At 37.6% G+C, this 15,692-nt stretch overlaps 1 protein-coding gene across 1 annotated transcript; it reads left to right on the forward strand.

Annotated features, from left to right (window-relative positions):
* Positions 1-2,161: 2,161 nt before the first annotated feature.
* On the forward strand, positions 2,162-3,672 carry LOC147947594 (uncharacterized). The gene is made up of 2 exons (XM_087506680.1): positions 2,162-3,067; positions 3,148-3,672. The coding sequence occupies exons 1-2, from the start codon at positions 2,348-2,350 to the stop codon at positions 3,559-3,561; spliced, it is 1,134 nt and encodes a 377-aa protein (XP_087362806.1). The 5' UTR covers positions 2,162-2,347; the 3' UTR covers positions 3,562-3,672.
* Positions 3,673-15,692: the final 12,020 nt, after the last annotated feature.

Genomic DNA, 15,692 nt, shown 5'->3' on the forward strand with positions numbered 1-15,692 from the left:
ACAATATACATGATTTTGCCCGAAAAAATAAAGATTCTAAGCGTAATCGTGTGTATATTTTGTTAAAACTTCTTTGATATCTTTCACCTGAAAAAGCGTAATCGTGTGTATATTTTGTTAAAACTTCTTTGATATCTTTCACCTGAAAAGTCAGATTTCATATATAGACCTTATGTTTTTCGGTAATTGACTATACATGAGAGTTTTTGTTTAGTTAGTTATAGTAAATATACAAAGAACGAGAGAAAAAAAAAAACTAAAAACAAAAGTTAGAAACTGACCTTATTGTGTTTATTATACCTTGTAAAAATATTGCTTATCTTTTTTTTTTTGAAAGACCTTAAATAATTGTGAGAAATTGTGTTGGGAATTTCAGTAAATATACTGTTTTTTCTTTTATTAGCCTGTTTTGCCCGAATTATATTTTTTGGTAAACATTTATTTTTTAAAATATATAATGCATGTCGGTAAGAAAAAAATAAAAACAAGAAAGAACTTTATGATAAAAAAAAAATATATTATGTTTCCAAACCGAACCGAACCGAACCGATATTTAAGCAAATCGGTCGGGTTCTTTTAATTGAACAAACCGATCAAAATGAATATGATATAGGATCGGTTAACCGAGATTTTCGGTTAGGTTTGGTTAACCGAATTTTTTTAAAGGAAAAAAAATTAATTTTTAATAATGATATATTCTCCTTCTTAGATCCAGCCAACTTTTTCGTTTCATGCCCACGATAATACACAGTTCCAGAGATGACTGGGTAGCGTAAGTGAGCAACTTCTTCTTCTTTGATACTTCAGCCGATTCGATACTTTTTATTTCCTATTTTTTGCAAGAAATATCGTTGTCATTCTCGATCTCAGTTATGACAGAAGTAAATGGTGAAGATGAGTTACATAAGAAGGGAATGGGTTGCGCTAGGTAATTTGTTTTTGAGCCGTCGCTGGAATAATAGAAGATAAAGGTGGAAGACCATCTAAAATCATTTAGATTTCCTTGAGTCAATTTTGTTTTGGGCCATTTATCTTTTCTTTTCTTAGTATTTTATCATTGGGCCCGTTGGACTTGGACCAAATAAAAGTATAAAATACATAATTTCGGTTACTTCGGTTTTTAGAGCTAATAACCAAATTATTTGCGAACCGAACCGATCCTAATTTCAGTTAAGTTCGGTAAACATTTCAGAAACAAAAATTAACCAAAAACCGATTTAACCGAACCGATTAATCCAAAAAAACCTAAGTCGCAGCCCTAGTTGTACTTGTCCACCATATTGGTGAAGAGATAATTTTTAAAAATACTCATTTTCCCATAGCATTAATAGTCGGAATCTGTCGCTAATCAGTCAAAAAGAATAACCAATTTCTGATAGAACTCTGACGGGTACATACAAAAACCTTTCCATCAAAGATTAGTTGACTTTTCGTTGGCGGTAATTTTGTCAGTTGTTCCATTTTATTTTTGTAGTATATATATATATAGGGGAATTGCATTGTATAACCACAAAACAAACTATAATTCACATCTGACTATAGTAACCATTAAAGGATTATACACACTATATTTTATATAATATTTACTTCTTTAACCTTGTTGCATGATCAACAATTTCATTCTCTCTCATCTTTACTATGTTGAAGTTGAAAAGACGTCTGGTTCATATCCCGCCTTAAGCAAGGGCTGACGTGTTACATTACTGCAAAGATTGTTTTGCGCCGCTCCGCAAAACAACAACTGGCAAATGCTGAAGAAACCATTGGCGGTGATTGTGCCAGAAAACAGCGTACCGTATTCTCCGACGATTCTTGGTCACACCACCGACAATTGTGGAGGAAAAACTTGGCGGCGATTGGGCATAATAGTTGACCCGTGTTCCGATATGGGTTTCAATCGGTCGTGGCGGTACTCAAGCAGAATCTTCGAAGTTTGAAAGTAAGTGTCCAATAGGATAGTTTTCTCGACTAATGTATTTCATAGTTGATTTAAACCATCATCTGCTCATTCATCCGACTATCTTTTGGTTTTTTGTTAGACCGCCTATAGGGAATGAGTCATATACAACCACGAAAGATGATGCATATTTAGAGGAAATCGATGCTACTATACTATTTCAATGGCTACTATTTAAAATGGATTTGTAACAATTTTCTTCAGGTTTACCAGGAGGTATCTGCTATGGACGAATGACGCTTGCCTCAGCGATTGTTCTTGCCAGGCTGTGAGCCTTCAGGAAGAAATAGAGTTAGTAACTACTTCAATTTGCGTTGGATAGAAAACATTAAAAAGGCTCTAGATGATGACCATCTGGAGCAGTTGGCGAGTTCCCAGTTTGGGCATTTGATGTTAATGGGCAACCACACCTTCCCGGTTATGTTTGTCCATTACCTCTTGGCAAGACAGCTTGTTACGAAGAAAAAGTACGAGATGTGGTGGATCTTTGCAGGAAAACCCATTAGGTACGTTCGTGATGATTTTGCTCTTGTAACTAGGTTGAATTGTCCTAAGAATGGATTCAAGTTGGACACGCGGAGAGGAAAAGCTGTGAAGAAGGGATGCACTGCAGCATCACCAGTGTGGAAATCTTTTTTTGGAGTGGAGCCTAAACCTATGGTTTCGTGGATTCTCCATAAGCTCCTGTTGGGAACGAAATATAGGGATGCTGACACCCGATTCAGGCTTGCGTTGCTGCTTCTAGTTGATGATCTATTATGCCCAACGTGTGGGAATATGAATATTAGTCCAGAACATGTAGAGATGGTTGGGGATATTGACGCATATCTGCAGTATCCATGGGGTCGTGACTCCTTCCTGAAAACTGTGAGGAGTGCTAAGGAAAGAACTGTCAAACAGATTGCGCAAGATACATGTGCCATCCAAGGTTTCTCACACGCGTTGGTTCTTGTAACAGCTGCGTGTTATCCAGATATCATACAAGGGCCTATATTAGGTGTTGAAATGAATGAACCTTCTCTCCCGGTTGAAGATATTGTTCAAAATGTTATTGAGCGGAGCCTTGCTATCAACATCCAATCAACTCGAGTGGTTGATCAAACAGGCCAGGTTATGTCTTACTACACTCTTCCTGCATTATTAAGCTTGTTCTAAACAATTATCTAACTGCTGCCGGTTTTGTTGTTCAGGCGCGGGTTCGATCAATACTGAATTGGGGAAGTCTTGAAGATGTTAGAAACATGTCTTTCTCTGACGAGGAAGATGATAAAGACGTATCAAATTTATTGATGCTGGTGTCAGAGGGTCATCCTTTTGAACACAACAGCTGGTGTGGTGGGATAGATGTTGATGCTATTCATGAATTTGGACCTCATGGATCGATACCAGAAGAAGTAGAAGAAGGCAAAAACGGCTGCACTTTTGAAGTTCCAAATCAATCAGAAGAACAAACAACAAACCTCGGTGCTGAGTCAAGTAAAGGTAAAAACGTTGATGTGGTGAAACTAGTAAAAGATACAGCAGACGCGTTGGAGGAGCGTATTGTTCGTCTTCTGAAGACCACTAATTTGGAACTGGCATTACTCATTTGGAGAAAAATATAGCCATCCTAATCAAAGCAACTATGGTAGGAAAGACATCTACATCTATTGTTCAAAACAAAAAGGATGCGACTCAGACGATGAGTATAGTTACATTTCTTAAATTTATGAAAGGTAAAAGCTTGTTTCATGTCTATGCATCCTACTATACTATATGGTGATGACCTACTCTATTTACTGTGCTATAAATAGGGGACTATGGATACCAGGTCTGGACCAAGCCACTATAAGGGAGACACAGATGGTCTAGTACAGGTAGATATTATGCCAAATAATTATGGTATTTGTTCCCTACTCATCCTTATGTACCTCTAACTTCCATGTTCTTCCTCTTTACTACCGCCAGCCGCTGAAAGAGACTTCAGTGCACCCCAAAAAATCAACTGTTAATGTCACCAACATCTTCGATGTGGATCCTCCTACGTTTTCTATTGGATTGACACAAACAGAGACTGCAAAAACTTTGCATACTAAGAGTGTAAGTTTGCTTTGGTTATTCTATGAATTTGTTTCCTGATCCATGTTGTTGTGTTTGAGATACATGGTGGTCTCATTTGATAGGGAACAAACTCCATGTACCCAAGTTGAATTAAATTCACCGCTCTGCCATAGCTGACATACCGCAGGTATGTGTTCCTCATAGTAATTACGCTTACTGTTCCCTTCGCATTCTTATGCATTGCATAACTCCATGTGAAACTTGCAGTTTTGTGTGGTGTGTGAGTCTGACTGAATGATGCAAGGTCAAACAAACATAAACTATGATGATCAGATGTAGTGCAAGGTGTTTTAATACCCTTATGATGTTGTAGCATAAAGGATGTCAATCCATAAAGTGTGTGATGTTTAAGCAATCAAGATGTGAACAATGATCCAAGTTAAGCCAAGTATGATAATGGTTTGAATACTAACAACCTAATGACAATAATGTAAATGCAGAATGTAAACTACTTAAAACAGAAACTAAATGCAAGGTAAACAAGTGTAAACTAAATAGAGACTAGACTAAACAGTGGCAATAACAAGATATGAGCAATGAAACAAAACTATAAAGATGCATAACATAAACAGGAAAGTAAACTTAAACAACCCGAAGGTGCTCAATCAAGCACTCGACCGTGTGTGTGGTCGAGTGGCTAGGTCGAGTGGTATGATACGAAGAACAGAAACAATTGTAACAACTTAAAATAGAACATAATGCAATGAAACAAGATGATAAGCAATAACAAACAATCAATAAACAAAGTAGGCTCCTAGAGATGGATTCATGGGCTGGTGTTCAAATTGTGGCTATCTAAACTGGTCAACAAACCTCAATCAAACATGAGCTATCTCTAGACAATGGACTTAAGGGCTCACTAATCCATTCTCATGACAGAAGTGATCAAGTTCAGTAACATCCTAACCCAACTCTCATTGGTGAAACCATACTAAACATGCATTAAGAAACAGACCATTATGTGTCAAAATCACCTTAAACATCTAATCTCGTAGGCTAAGAATGATAATATCATTAGCTTTATCTAACAACCTAAACATTGGTATGATTCAAGGAAGCTTAAGATCTGCTCTTACCCTCTCAGATATAAGAACAGCTTAGAGTACACCTAATCTATAAGAGATATATTTATCAAACAAGCTTGACCAATCTAAACAACCACAGCCCTAAACCAGCCTAATCCATCTCTAGAATTCTGATTCACTACTCAGATGAACAGAACATGATGATGATGAACATAAACCCAAAAAATGATGAAACTAACATGATGATAAAGATAAGATAAAGATCTACAACTTATTATAAAGAAGCTAAAACAGATTCTCAATACTTAGAAAGTTATGAAGCTTACAAAATATGAAAATCTGGGTAAAAGTAAGAACAAAAGAAAGAACAAAAGTGGCAAATGATGTAAACAAAAGCTAAAAACCCAAAAGGGGTAAAAACTAGGTTTTTTGGTGGCTACAAATATTTTCTCTCACCTAAAAAAATGACTTGTGGGCGGCCATGTGGTACAATAGATATTTATAGGACAAGAGGGAAGCCCTAAATTATCTAGCAGACAAAATAGAAAGCCGGCTTGATGTGCTCGACCATGCACGGTCGAGTGGCTATGGTCGAGTGCTTCATTCATCTGTTTCTCACTGGTTGAGCCCCTCAGAAGCACACGATCGAGTGTTTTCGGGTGTGGTGGTCGAGTAGCCTCTAAACCTTGATTTTCTTCTTGTTTCAGCCTCTGTTTGCTTCACTGTTTGCACTCTACTCCTCTTAAGCTTCATTTCCATGCTCCTTGGGTCCAAATCACCTGTTTAAACAATAAACAATACAAATGCAATGCAAATCCTGTTCTAATGCACAAACAGACCTTAAACTACATAAAAGTGATAAAACTATCTAGCAAACCATGTAAAAGATGTAAATAAACTATGTTGAAACATGGTAAAATATATGCATATCAACTCCCCCAATCTTAGTCTTTGCTTGACCTCAAACAAATAAACAAGACATAAGTAGGTAGAGAGGTTTGAAAGTGGGATCTCAGAACCTAAAAAGTGTTAATAGACTAGCTAGAATCAATGTCCAAGTTACTAATACTATGATGCAAGGTGAATGAGCTATACTTACAGATTTTAGACAAGTCTTTCACAACCTTAACTGATTCAAGCCTTAGACTTCCACATGCATTCAAATCAATCATTTCCTTTAACATTCATTAAAAAAGAACATGAATCAGATTATGCATTGTTTAAACTCATTTGGCTTGGTAATAAAAATGGTCTCTCTTTTGAGTGGGGCTTATCTATAACAAGGTTTCTCTCACAAAAAGTAGATTGAGCTTTAGAACACTTAGACACATACAAGAACAGAACCTTGTCTACTCAAACGCACCCAAAGTGTTTGTTCATAACATTCTAATCCCAAAATGTCCAAGTTCTACCCTTTAACTTCATCTCTTCTCTTTTCCCCTTTCTTTTGTTTTTAAGTCTTAGGAGAGGTTTCTTACTTTGTTTTTCTAGTGGAATGGAGGTTTCTTTCTTAAATGCTAAGGTTCTCTTTCTTATTTGTTTCCCAAACCATAAAGCTTTTTACTAGACTCTTCTTTTCTTTCTTTCTTTTCTTTGACCAGAACCTTATTTGAAAGTTTTATAACACCCCATTCTTCCACTTAGAGCTTAAATTTACTTAAACACTCTTCTCTCCTAAAGACTTTACCCTTTTCTTTATCTTTTCCCTCTTTTCTTTCATTTTTCCAACAAACCAAGTCCCAACCCCACAATTTAAACCCCCTAGTCCTATCTAGTTTGAAAAATGAAAACTAGAACTACACAAGACTTTATTCTTGTCAGCTTAAACCTAACACTTTCTACCAAGCTCAATCCCAAAATAGGCCTCACACACTCAACAATAAACATGGCTTGAAAGAAAGGTTGGTTCTGGGTAAGGAAAACTGATTTTATGATGAACCAGCTACTTGGATCAACAAGAGTGGCTAAAAATGGGAAAGATGATCCAAATATGTATATAGTATCCATGTGTTTAAAGCAATGCACAAATTGATAATTAAAAGTCAATATAAGGTTCTTATAAGTAGGAAATGATGTCAAATCACAACATGCTTCAATTTAGACCAGAATGCAATATAGGAATTCTAGACTTGGTTTAATCTTATGTTTCTAACCACTCAACTAGCATCAAAGTACTATTAACTTGGGCATTGATCCTAGTTTAGTGAATTTAAACAAGTTAACAATGCTACACTCATCATAGATCCCTAATGCATATATGAAACAGTTCTACATGAAACATACTAACAAGATCCTAATATGCAATGCAAACTACATGAACACTTTTTTGTAAAGATTTTTGTAAAAAATTGCAATTGTTTTGGTTTTTCTATGCCATAGATGAAATGCAACTACTAACATGATAAATGATAAAAATTTGAAATAAGAAAACAGAAAACAATGTCAAATGATATCTCAAACCCTTCCCCAAACTTAAATTACACAGTCTCTTGTGTAATAAAAATTTGAAAGAGAATTTAAGAACTAAAACAAACAAAACATGAAATGAAATGGTATAAACAATGAGATAGGTGATGTTGGTACCTCATGGGTTGTGGAAGAAGCTATCTACAGCATCATTCATGCTCTCATAAGTGTAACCAGTGTCTTGAGGGTCCATTTGAACTTCTTGTGGAGAGGGAGGGTACTCGACTATGACTCCGGATTGGTGCGCCCGGTCGAGTGCCTTGGTCGAGTGGGTGTTGGTGGATAGAATGGCTGTCCTGGCTGACCATAGTAGGTTTGTTGCATGAAATCAGGGTCCACATGGTATTGAGGCTGGTATGGAGGATAAGCTTGGCATTAGGGATAAGCTTGATAACCTTGTTGAGCTGAGAAGCCATATGGAGGTCTGGGGAAGTGCTCGGCCGAGTGCATTGGAGGTACTCGGTCGAGTACTGGTTCGAGTGCACTGGTCGAGTGCCTAGGAAACTGTTGTTCTGTGCGAATTGGACCTCTTCTCCTCTGTAATGGCTCAAATGATGAAGCTCTGGAAGGTTCCATTGGGTTTTCAGCCCTAGGCATGGCTCTAATAGAGCTACTCCTCAAATGCTCAAAATGTGTTGGGGATGAGTTTCCACTCTTCAACTCAACAATCTCTTTTTTCATACCTTTTGTGGACTTAGTCATCTTCTTCACCTTACTCTTCAAAGTATTGATGGTCTTACCATGCCACTTTTTCCACTTTTGAAGAAGTGTGACCCTCTTGGCTGTTTCTCTCACTCATCTACTGTCTCTTGGTTGGGGCTCATATTCTTCAAAGTAGAACTGCTTCTCTCCTTCAGCCATTTCAACATCTTCAGCTTGGTCTTCTGCAAATGGGGCTGTTTTATCAAACAACAACTCAGCTACTGGACAATAGTCAATGTTAAGCCCTTCACTTATTGTTGTTGCTTCTTGGTTGGGTAGAACAAGCTGAGCATTTCCCACTGTTGGGTGATCAAAGTTGAACATGTATCTTCCTTGGTGCTTCTCCTTGGCTAGGATTAGAGCAGTGGTGAGGTATGGTACATCAATCAACCTTGGCTTGGTCTTCTCAGATTTTATTGGTACATTAGCAGCTACAAGGATTGGAGTAATGATACCTCCAATGCACAGAACTCTATTTGAGCTTCTCTTGTATAGCTTGCTAACCCAGCATCTATAGTAAGTCATATGATCCATGAGAACCATAGCAAAATATGTTGGCACTCTACTCCCACAAATGGTGACCCCATCTCTTGCCTTGTCCATGACACCATAAAGTGCCATATCTATCATCTTGAGGTCTCCTTCATTCAAGTTCCCAGTCTCTTTTCTAGCAAAAATGGTGTTAGCTAGAGCCTTGTGGAAGTACCTTATGACTGGACTTCTAATCTTGGAGCTCTTGGTCTTGGATGATAAGAATGGCTTGTCATCACCAATAGTTTGCCACAGAGAGTACAGTTCTTCCCTTGATATGTTCCTCCTATGCTCCTCATTGTCAACCTCCATCTCTTCATCACTCTCAGTTTCCCCCAAGTCTACTTCAACAGGCTGTTTTCTCTTCTCCGCATGGCCACTCGACCCCCCGCTCGATCTAGCACTCGACCGTTTGCCTCCTCGAGTATGTGGTCGAGTGCTTTCACCAATTTCTCTTCTTGATAGTAACAGTGCATCACGGCGATCCATGAAGTCTTCAGCAGCTTTCTTGGCAGCAGCTCGGTGAATTGCAGCTTGTTCTAGTGTTTCTTTGGTTTTTGAAGACATTGTGAAAGAAAAGTTGAAAGAAATAGACTCAAAGCTCAATGTTAATAGGTTAGTAACCCATAAAACAAAATAACTAAGCTTTGAGCAAAGCAATGGAAGCAAAAAGAGATTTCTAGCTAGTTTTTTAATGTTTATGCAAATGAGAGAGTGTGAAGAGCTTAGAATCGATTTAGGTGCTTATAAATAAGCAAAGGGGACAAAGAGACAAGGGTGGAGCGTGTATACTTTCAAATTTGAATTTAGAATCTTTGACCCACTTTTGATGCCACTCGACCCCATGTGGTCGAGCATGTGACCAAATTCAAAATTCAAACTCATTCTTCCCTCTACACGATCGAGCAAGAGGAGAAAACATCGATTGGGCTTCTGCGCCCTTAGTGCTCTATCGAGTGATTTTAATGGGCTGGTTGAGTGCTCTTAATGGCCTGGTCGTTGTAGTATAGTGGTAAGTATTCCTGCCTATCACGCGGGTGACCCGAGTTCGATCCCCGACAATGGTGCCAATTGAAACATGCACTTTTCTGATCTTAACCTATGAATGAATGGATGATGACAAACAAACAGACTTAGGCTAAGATGATCAAGTGGTATGCAAGGTGTTTCAATACCCTTATGTAGTTGTAGCATAAAGGATGTCAATCCATAAGGAATGTGATATGTAAGTAGTCAAAACATGATCAATGCATTCAATTTAAGCCAAATATCAAGTTGATTTGTTTCTAACAACCTAATGACAGAAATGAAATGCAATACACTAAGGAAACTTAAGACAGTACTAATGCATAATTAAACTGTAGAACAAGTGCAATAAACTACTAACAAATTCAACTAAGAACAAACTAGAATGAAACAGAACATAAACAAGGAAGTAAATTTGCGCTCGAGTATGCACTTGGTCGAGTGCATGGTCGGGCAGGTGGTCGAGTGGTGCTCAACAGAAGAACAGAAGCAATTTTAATAACTTAAACTGATCAAAAAAAGCAAAGGAACGAAACAAGAAGCAAATAAATAGACAATCAATAAACAAAGTAGGCTCCAAGAGATGGATTCATGGGCTGGTGTTCAAGCTATGGCTATCTAAACTGATCAACAAACCTCAATCAACATGAGCTATCTCTAGACAATGATCTTAAAGACTTACTAATCCACTCTCATGACAGAAGTAATCTAGTTTAGTAACATCCTAACCCAACTCTCATTGGTGAAACCATACTAAACAGGCTTCAAAGAACCAGATCATTATTTGTCAAAAATCACACTAGACAACTAATCTCTTAGGCTAAGCATGATAATCACTCGATTGCCTATAACTTTTATAAAGAACGCTGAAGCTGAATCGAAATGAAAGATCTTCATTTGAAACGAAAGATCTTCACTTGAACTCGATTTACCATGTTATGTATCCGACCACGTGCTCGACCTTGTGCATGGTCGAGTGATATGGTCTAATGCCTTCTTTTCCCTTCCTGATACTTCCAATCCTTTTGTTTAGCTCCAGAAGTATAATACCAAGTCCTTCCTTATAGTCTTTTAGAGCTCAATAACACCTAATAATACTTCAAATGCACAAATGTATGCAATGCATGCTTCTAAACATTCTAATTGCATATTTGGACCGAAATGGCTATAAAATCTAAGGAATAACTACTAAAAAAATGCAAAAGAGAAGGATAAACTATGCTTAAACATGGTAAAATATATGTACATCACCATGGTTATGCTCTTTACTATCGCCAGCTGGTGAAAGAGACTTCGGGGCTGTCCAAACAAACAACTGTTAACGTGGTCAACATCTTTGATATGGATCCTCCAACGTTTTCTATTGGAATTACAAAAATAGAGACTACAGAAACTTTGCATGAGAGAGAGAGAGTGTAAGATTGGTTTGGTTTTGCTATGAATTGATTTCTGTTTTTTTTTGTGTTTGTTTTTGTGTAACCTGGTATTCTCATTTGATAGGGAACAAGCACAGTGCAACCATGTACAAAGTGGAATTAAATTTGCCGCCTGCCATAGTTGACCTAACGCATGAAACCGAAGTTGGATTTGGAGTTTCTCGTAGGAGGTCATCTAGAAAGGGTAAAGCCGCATCTCATTCAAAGGTGGTAACACCTACCCGCATGAGCTTGCGCATCCGTAGTAATCCAAACATTTCCCCTTCTGAGTGCGAGATGCCAAATGCTCGTTCAATGATCTCACAGGATAAACCTGATATCGTTTACAAAAGCCTTAAGATGCGCAGAACAGAATCACAACCGTCACCAAGTGCCTTGAAGTCGAAGTCAGCCAAGCAATCATCACCCATGCTACTAGTAGGTGGTTTTGCTGCATTTTCTGTGCCAAATGATAAGTTTCTTTCTGGGTTAATTTCACCATATCATGTATTTATTTGAGTGAATACCATATTGGGCATTTATTGGTATCATACAGTTTTTTTTGGTCACTTGCAGCTCTAGTTGGGATCGCATCACTAATTTTGATTGAAATGCATGTGGTATCTTCCCTTGTAACCTACTATAGGATTCTTGATGAGGAGCAGGTTCAGACGGTTGTATGCTATAGGGGACTATGAAACCTTTTCACTAACTCCACAGCGGCTGAATAATTTAAGTCCATGTATTGCACAATGAGAGTAGAAAAGTATTTGATGTTTCCTGCTCATGGTGTTACATTTAGTATTAGTAAACATTATTTTCTTCTTCCCCGAGACGGTATGTGTGCCTTTGTTGGGTTTGCGAGACATATGGTTCCATGAAATTAAAGAAATGGACAGTCCTATACTGTTTCAATACATTCGATAAACTATTCCATATCATTTTTTGTTTTTCTATACTATACATAGGGTCAACGTTATTAACATTTACAGGTTCAGGCTTTCTATACTGCGCCATTACAACTAACACTTTTACAGTCCTTGCTGACCTATCTGCTTGGGTTGACAAAATATAATCGTGTAGGGTTTAGTATCTCATAGTAGACAACGGTTAATGTAGAACATATACTGCTTACAATATGGCATCGTCTAGGGTATAGTTTTTTCCACTAGAAACACACACCCGATGAAGAGAAGGTTGATATATCAAGCTTTGGCAACACTAACCCCTACGAGATAGCACTTTGTAAACCCATTCAGGTGAGTTATTAACCTTTTTTTGTTCATATTTGTTTTCTCTAAACTCCTAGACTAAACCAAACATGATCGACTTTGTAAACAGATGTTGAGTCAAAATAGTAAACTCACCTTTGTAAAACTGTTGTAGACTTCACTTGCATTTTTATGTACACATGTTAAATACGATGTGGCTGTTTGGTTGTTTGTATGTTATCGCTATTTCATATACGTAAAGTTTATTCTTTTTAGTCTCTCTAACTATATAATAACAATGATCAAAATTACAAAATACAAAAAGCCATCATGGGGTTTCCATATATATTTCACAAACAACAAACATTGGTATTCATGGGCAGTACAACAATACATACACATCCCTCATAGCAGACACTACTTTATACATTACTTGGGGTACATATACATCAAAATACAAAGGTATATAACTGTCTAGCTGTATACCTTGGTATTTTGAGTCAAAATTTTACCCTCCACACATTTAATATGTACATCCTTGCGTTTGTCGACCCTGGATCATTCCATTATTTAGTCCATTCCAAAAACATTCCAGCGAACACCTACTACCAACCCCATGAATATAATGGATTAACTAGATGGAGTTTTTGCAATATGCCTTGTTGTCACCAGTATGGCAGCAACGTGAACATCTCCTGGTTAACTTACGGTGAGGGCGCTATCAAATAAAAATGGAAATTACAACCAGTTGGGAAATGGAAAATAATTGACTAGTGGTTGTTTAGATGTACTCCCTATATTCGTGCCATACCTTGAACTCCCCACGAGACAAGATCCTTATTTTCTTGGGTCTACGCTGGGCAATTGGTGGATTGAGGTCACCCCTTGTACCAGATGTTGAGCCTGCACTAGAATTGCCACCTGATATATGGTGTTTTTATCGGTTTTGAGTCTTTGTTTTCTCTCTTATTTTATACTTTTTATTGAGTCAAAGTGTGTTTTTGGAGTCTTTTGGTTCTTTATCGAGTCTTTACAGGTTTTAGGACAGTTTGGAGGAAATTAGAAGAAATGAGCTATTCTGGATACAAACAAGCATATGAGATGAATGGTTGTTCACGTGAAAAAATCCGCCCACCAGAGAAACCCGCCTGGCTGAGAAGCGAAGTCTAACCCGGCAAGTTTCACGGCAAAACCCGCCTATCTGAGAAACCCGCCTGGCTGAGAAGTGAAGTCTAAACCGGCAAGTTTCACGTCAAAACTCGCCTACTTGAAAAACTCGCCTGGTTGAGAAATATTTTGACTAGGCCGATACCCTTTTTACCTTTTATGGAGAACTCTATAAATACCTTTTATTTGCTGCGAGAAAAACCCTAAGTTTTATTCTAAGTTTTATTCTACTCTTTCTTTCTGCAACCTGAGACTTTTTGTAAGCCGCTCTTTTGGGATTGTAGAGATCCATCCTCATTGATAACTTGGAGAAGATTTTTAAACCCTTTCTTATTATTTCTACAATTTAATCATGTTTTCTTTATCTATGATTCTGTTTTCTCTTTTGCTATGTGTGAGTAGTTCTCCAATCGGGTTTTAGGGTTACAATTAGGAGATTCAATGAATTGATGTTTTAATTGTTTTTTGGAGTTCTTAATCCTCAGGTTCTTTGATTCACATGATCTTAATGCTAAAATAGGATTGATCACCTTGTTTTAGACTCTAGGTTTTTCTATGCATCACAAGTGTTCGATAGAATGCCTGAATGAGTGTGAATTGAGCAATGTATTTCTAGCGTGGGAAAGTTGATGTTAGGACGCATTGTGAACTTAATGAACTTGATTGTAATGCAAATTTGGCTATAAGGTTGCAAATGAAAGTTTAGCAAACTAATTGTCAAATTTAGTTTCTAATGCCATGAAAGAGGGTTAGTCTATTATAGTGTTCATGTTCTAGAACGGTTCTTAATTATTGAATTCCATATTTCATTTTCTCATTAGTCATTGATCTCTGAAATACCCTATGACCCAATGCTTTAATCTTATAAGTTAATTGATTTAGTATCTTTGCATTTTTATTTACAAACTTGAAAACCAAACAAACAAACATTCGTTCGCTTTAGCTATTTACAAGTCTTGCAAATCTTTAGTGTACCATTGGTCCTTGTGGATTTGACCCCGCATATACTGCCTCACGGCTCAGTGTATCGGGTAATTACTCGAGCAATCACCACCAACAGATGGAATAGGATAAATCTTCTCATGATAACAATGTCTTATTGTCTCTTCATAGTAGGCAACATCAATGAAAGTATCAACGGAAACACCAAGGCGGGTTGCTGTTGCGATTGCGTGAGCATAAGGGATGTTAAGACACTGAACTCGTTATAGGAACATGTGCCCTCCACCAGTTTATCAGTGAAACATTCACCACTCCTGATCTAAACATGGAACTCAAAGTCGCTAATTGGCCTCACCGCCATGGACATAGCAATCTCAAAGTTCTCTTCAACAATTGTACGACACTTTGGAGCTATCACATAAACAGAACGGACAGCTCTTGACCTGCAGACAGCAAACCATTCCATCACCATTGTCCTAATGTATTCTAGCATGCATATGAGTGGATACTGCCTTGCTTCTTTGATGCCTTGGTTCCAAGATTCTGCAATGTTGCTGTCCATGATATTGTATCGCTTCCCCTGGGAGTGGACTTTTGTCCAGTGCAAGAAATCTGATTCATCATGTGCAAAAGCATAAAGATATTAGGTTGTTAATATAGTTAAGGGTAAAAAGATTACTATAATGTTTTGAAATTTTTAGGACTTACCAATATCCACAATATCTGTTGCACACCCAGGGTTAACGCGCTGAATTTCTAAGAACTTTTTGTTAAAATCATCTAGAACAAAGGTTATAGTTGCTGCAGACATTAGACCAACCAATGTTTGTGGTTTGTACAAATGACGAACATTGCACCAAAAGTGAACAGTATACACTCAGTGGTGAGCTTCAGTGTAAACCTGCAATTGGAAGATAGACAAGACCGTAAACATATATAAGCCTTTACGGTTTTGGACATGTAATTGAACGGCTTTTACCTTTCGCAAGCCCGCATAGATGCTTGAATATCGGTCTGATATGAACATCAGCTCGGTTGTATCGTGGATGAAAGCAGAGATGTGGCGAAGAACTACTCCCAAGAATCATCATTTTCACTGTCGACAATAGCACAGACGAGGGGAAATTTTTGAAAATTTTCATCTTGGCAA

The sequence above is a fragment of the Camelina sativa genome, chromosome 3, assembly GCF_030686135.1.
Source record: "Camelina sativa cultivar CO46 ecotype springtype chromosome 3, ASM3068613v1".
NCBI lineage: Eukaryota > Viridiplantae > Streptophyta > Magnoliopsida > Brassicales > Brassicaceae > Camelina > Camelina sativa.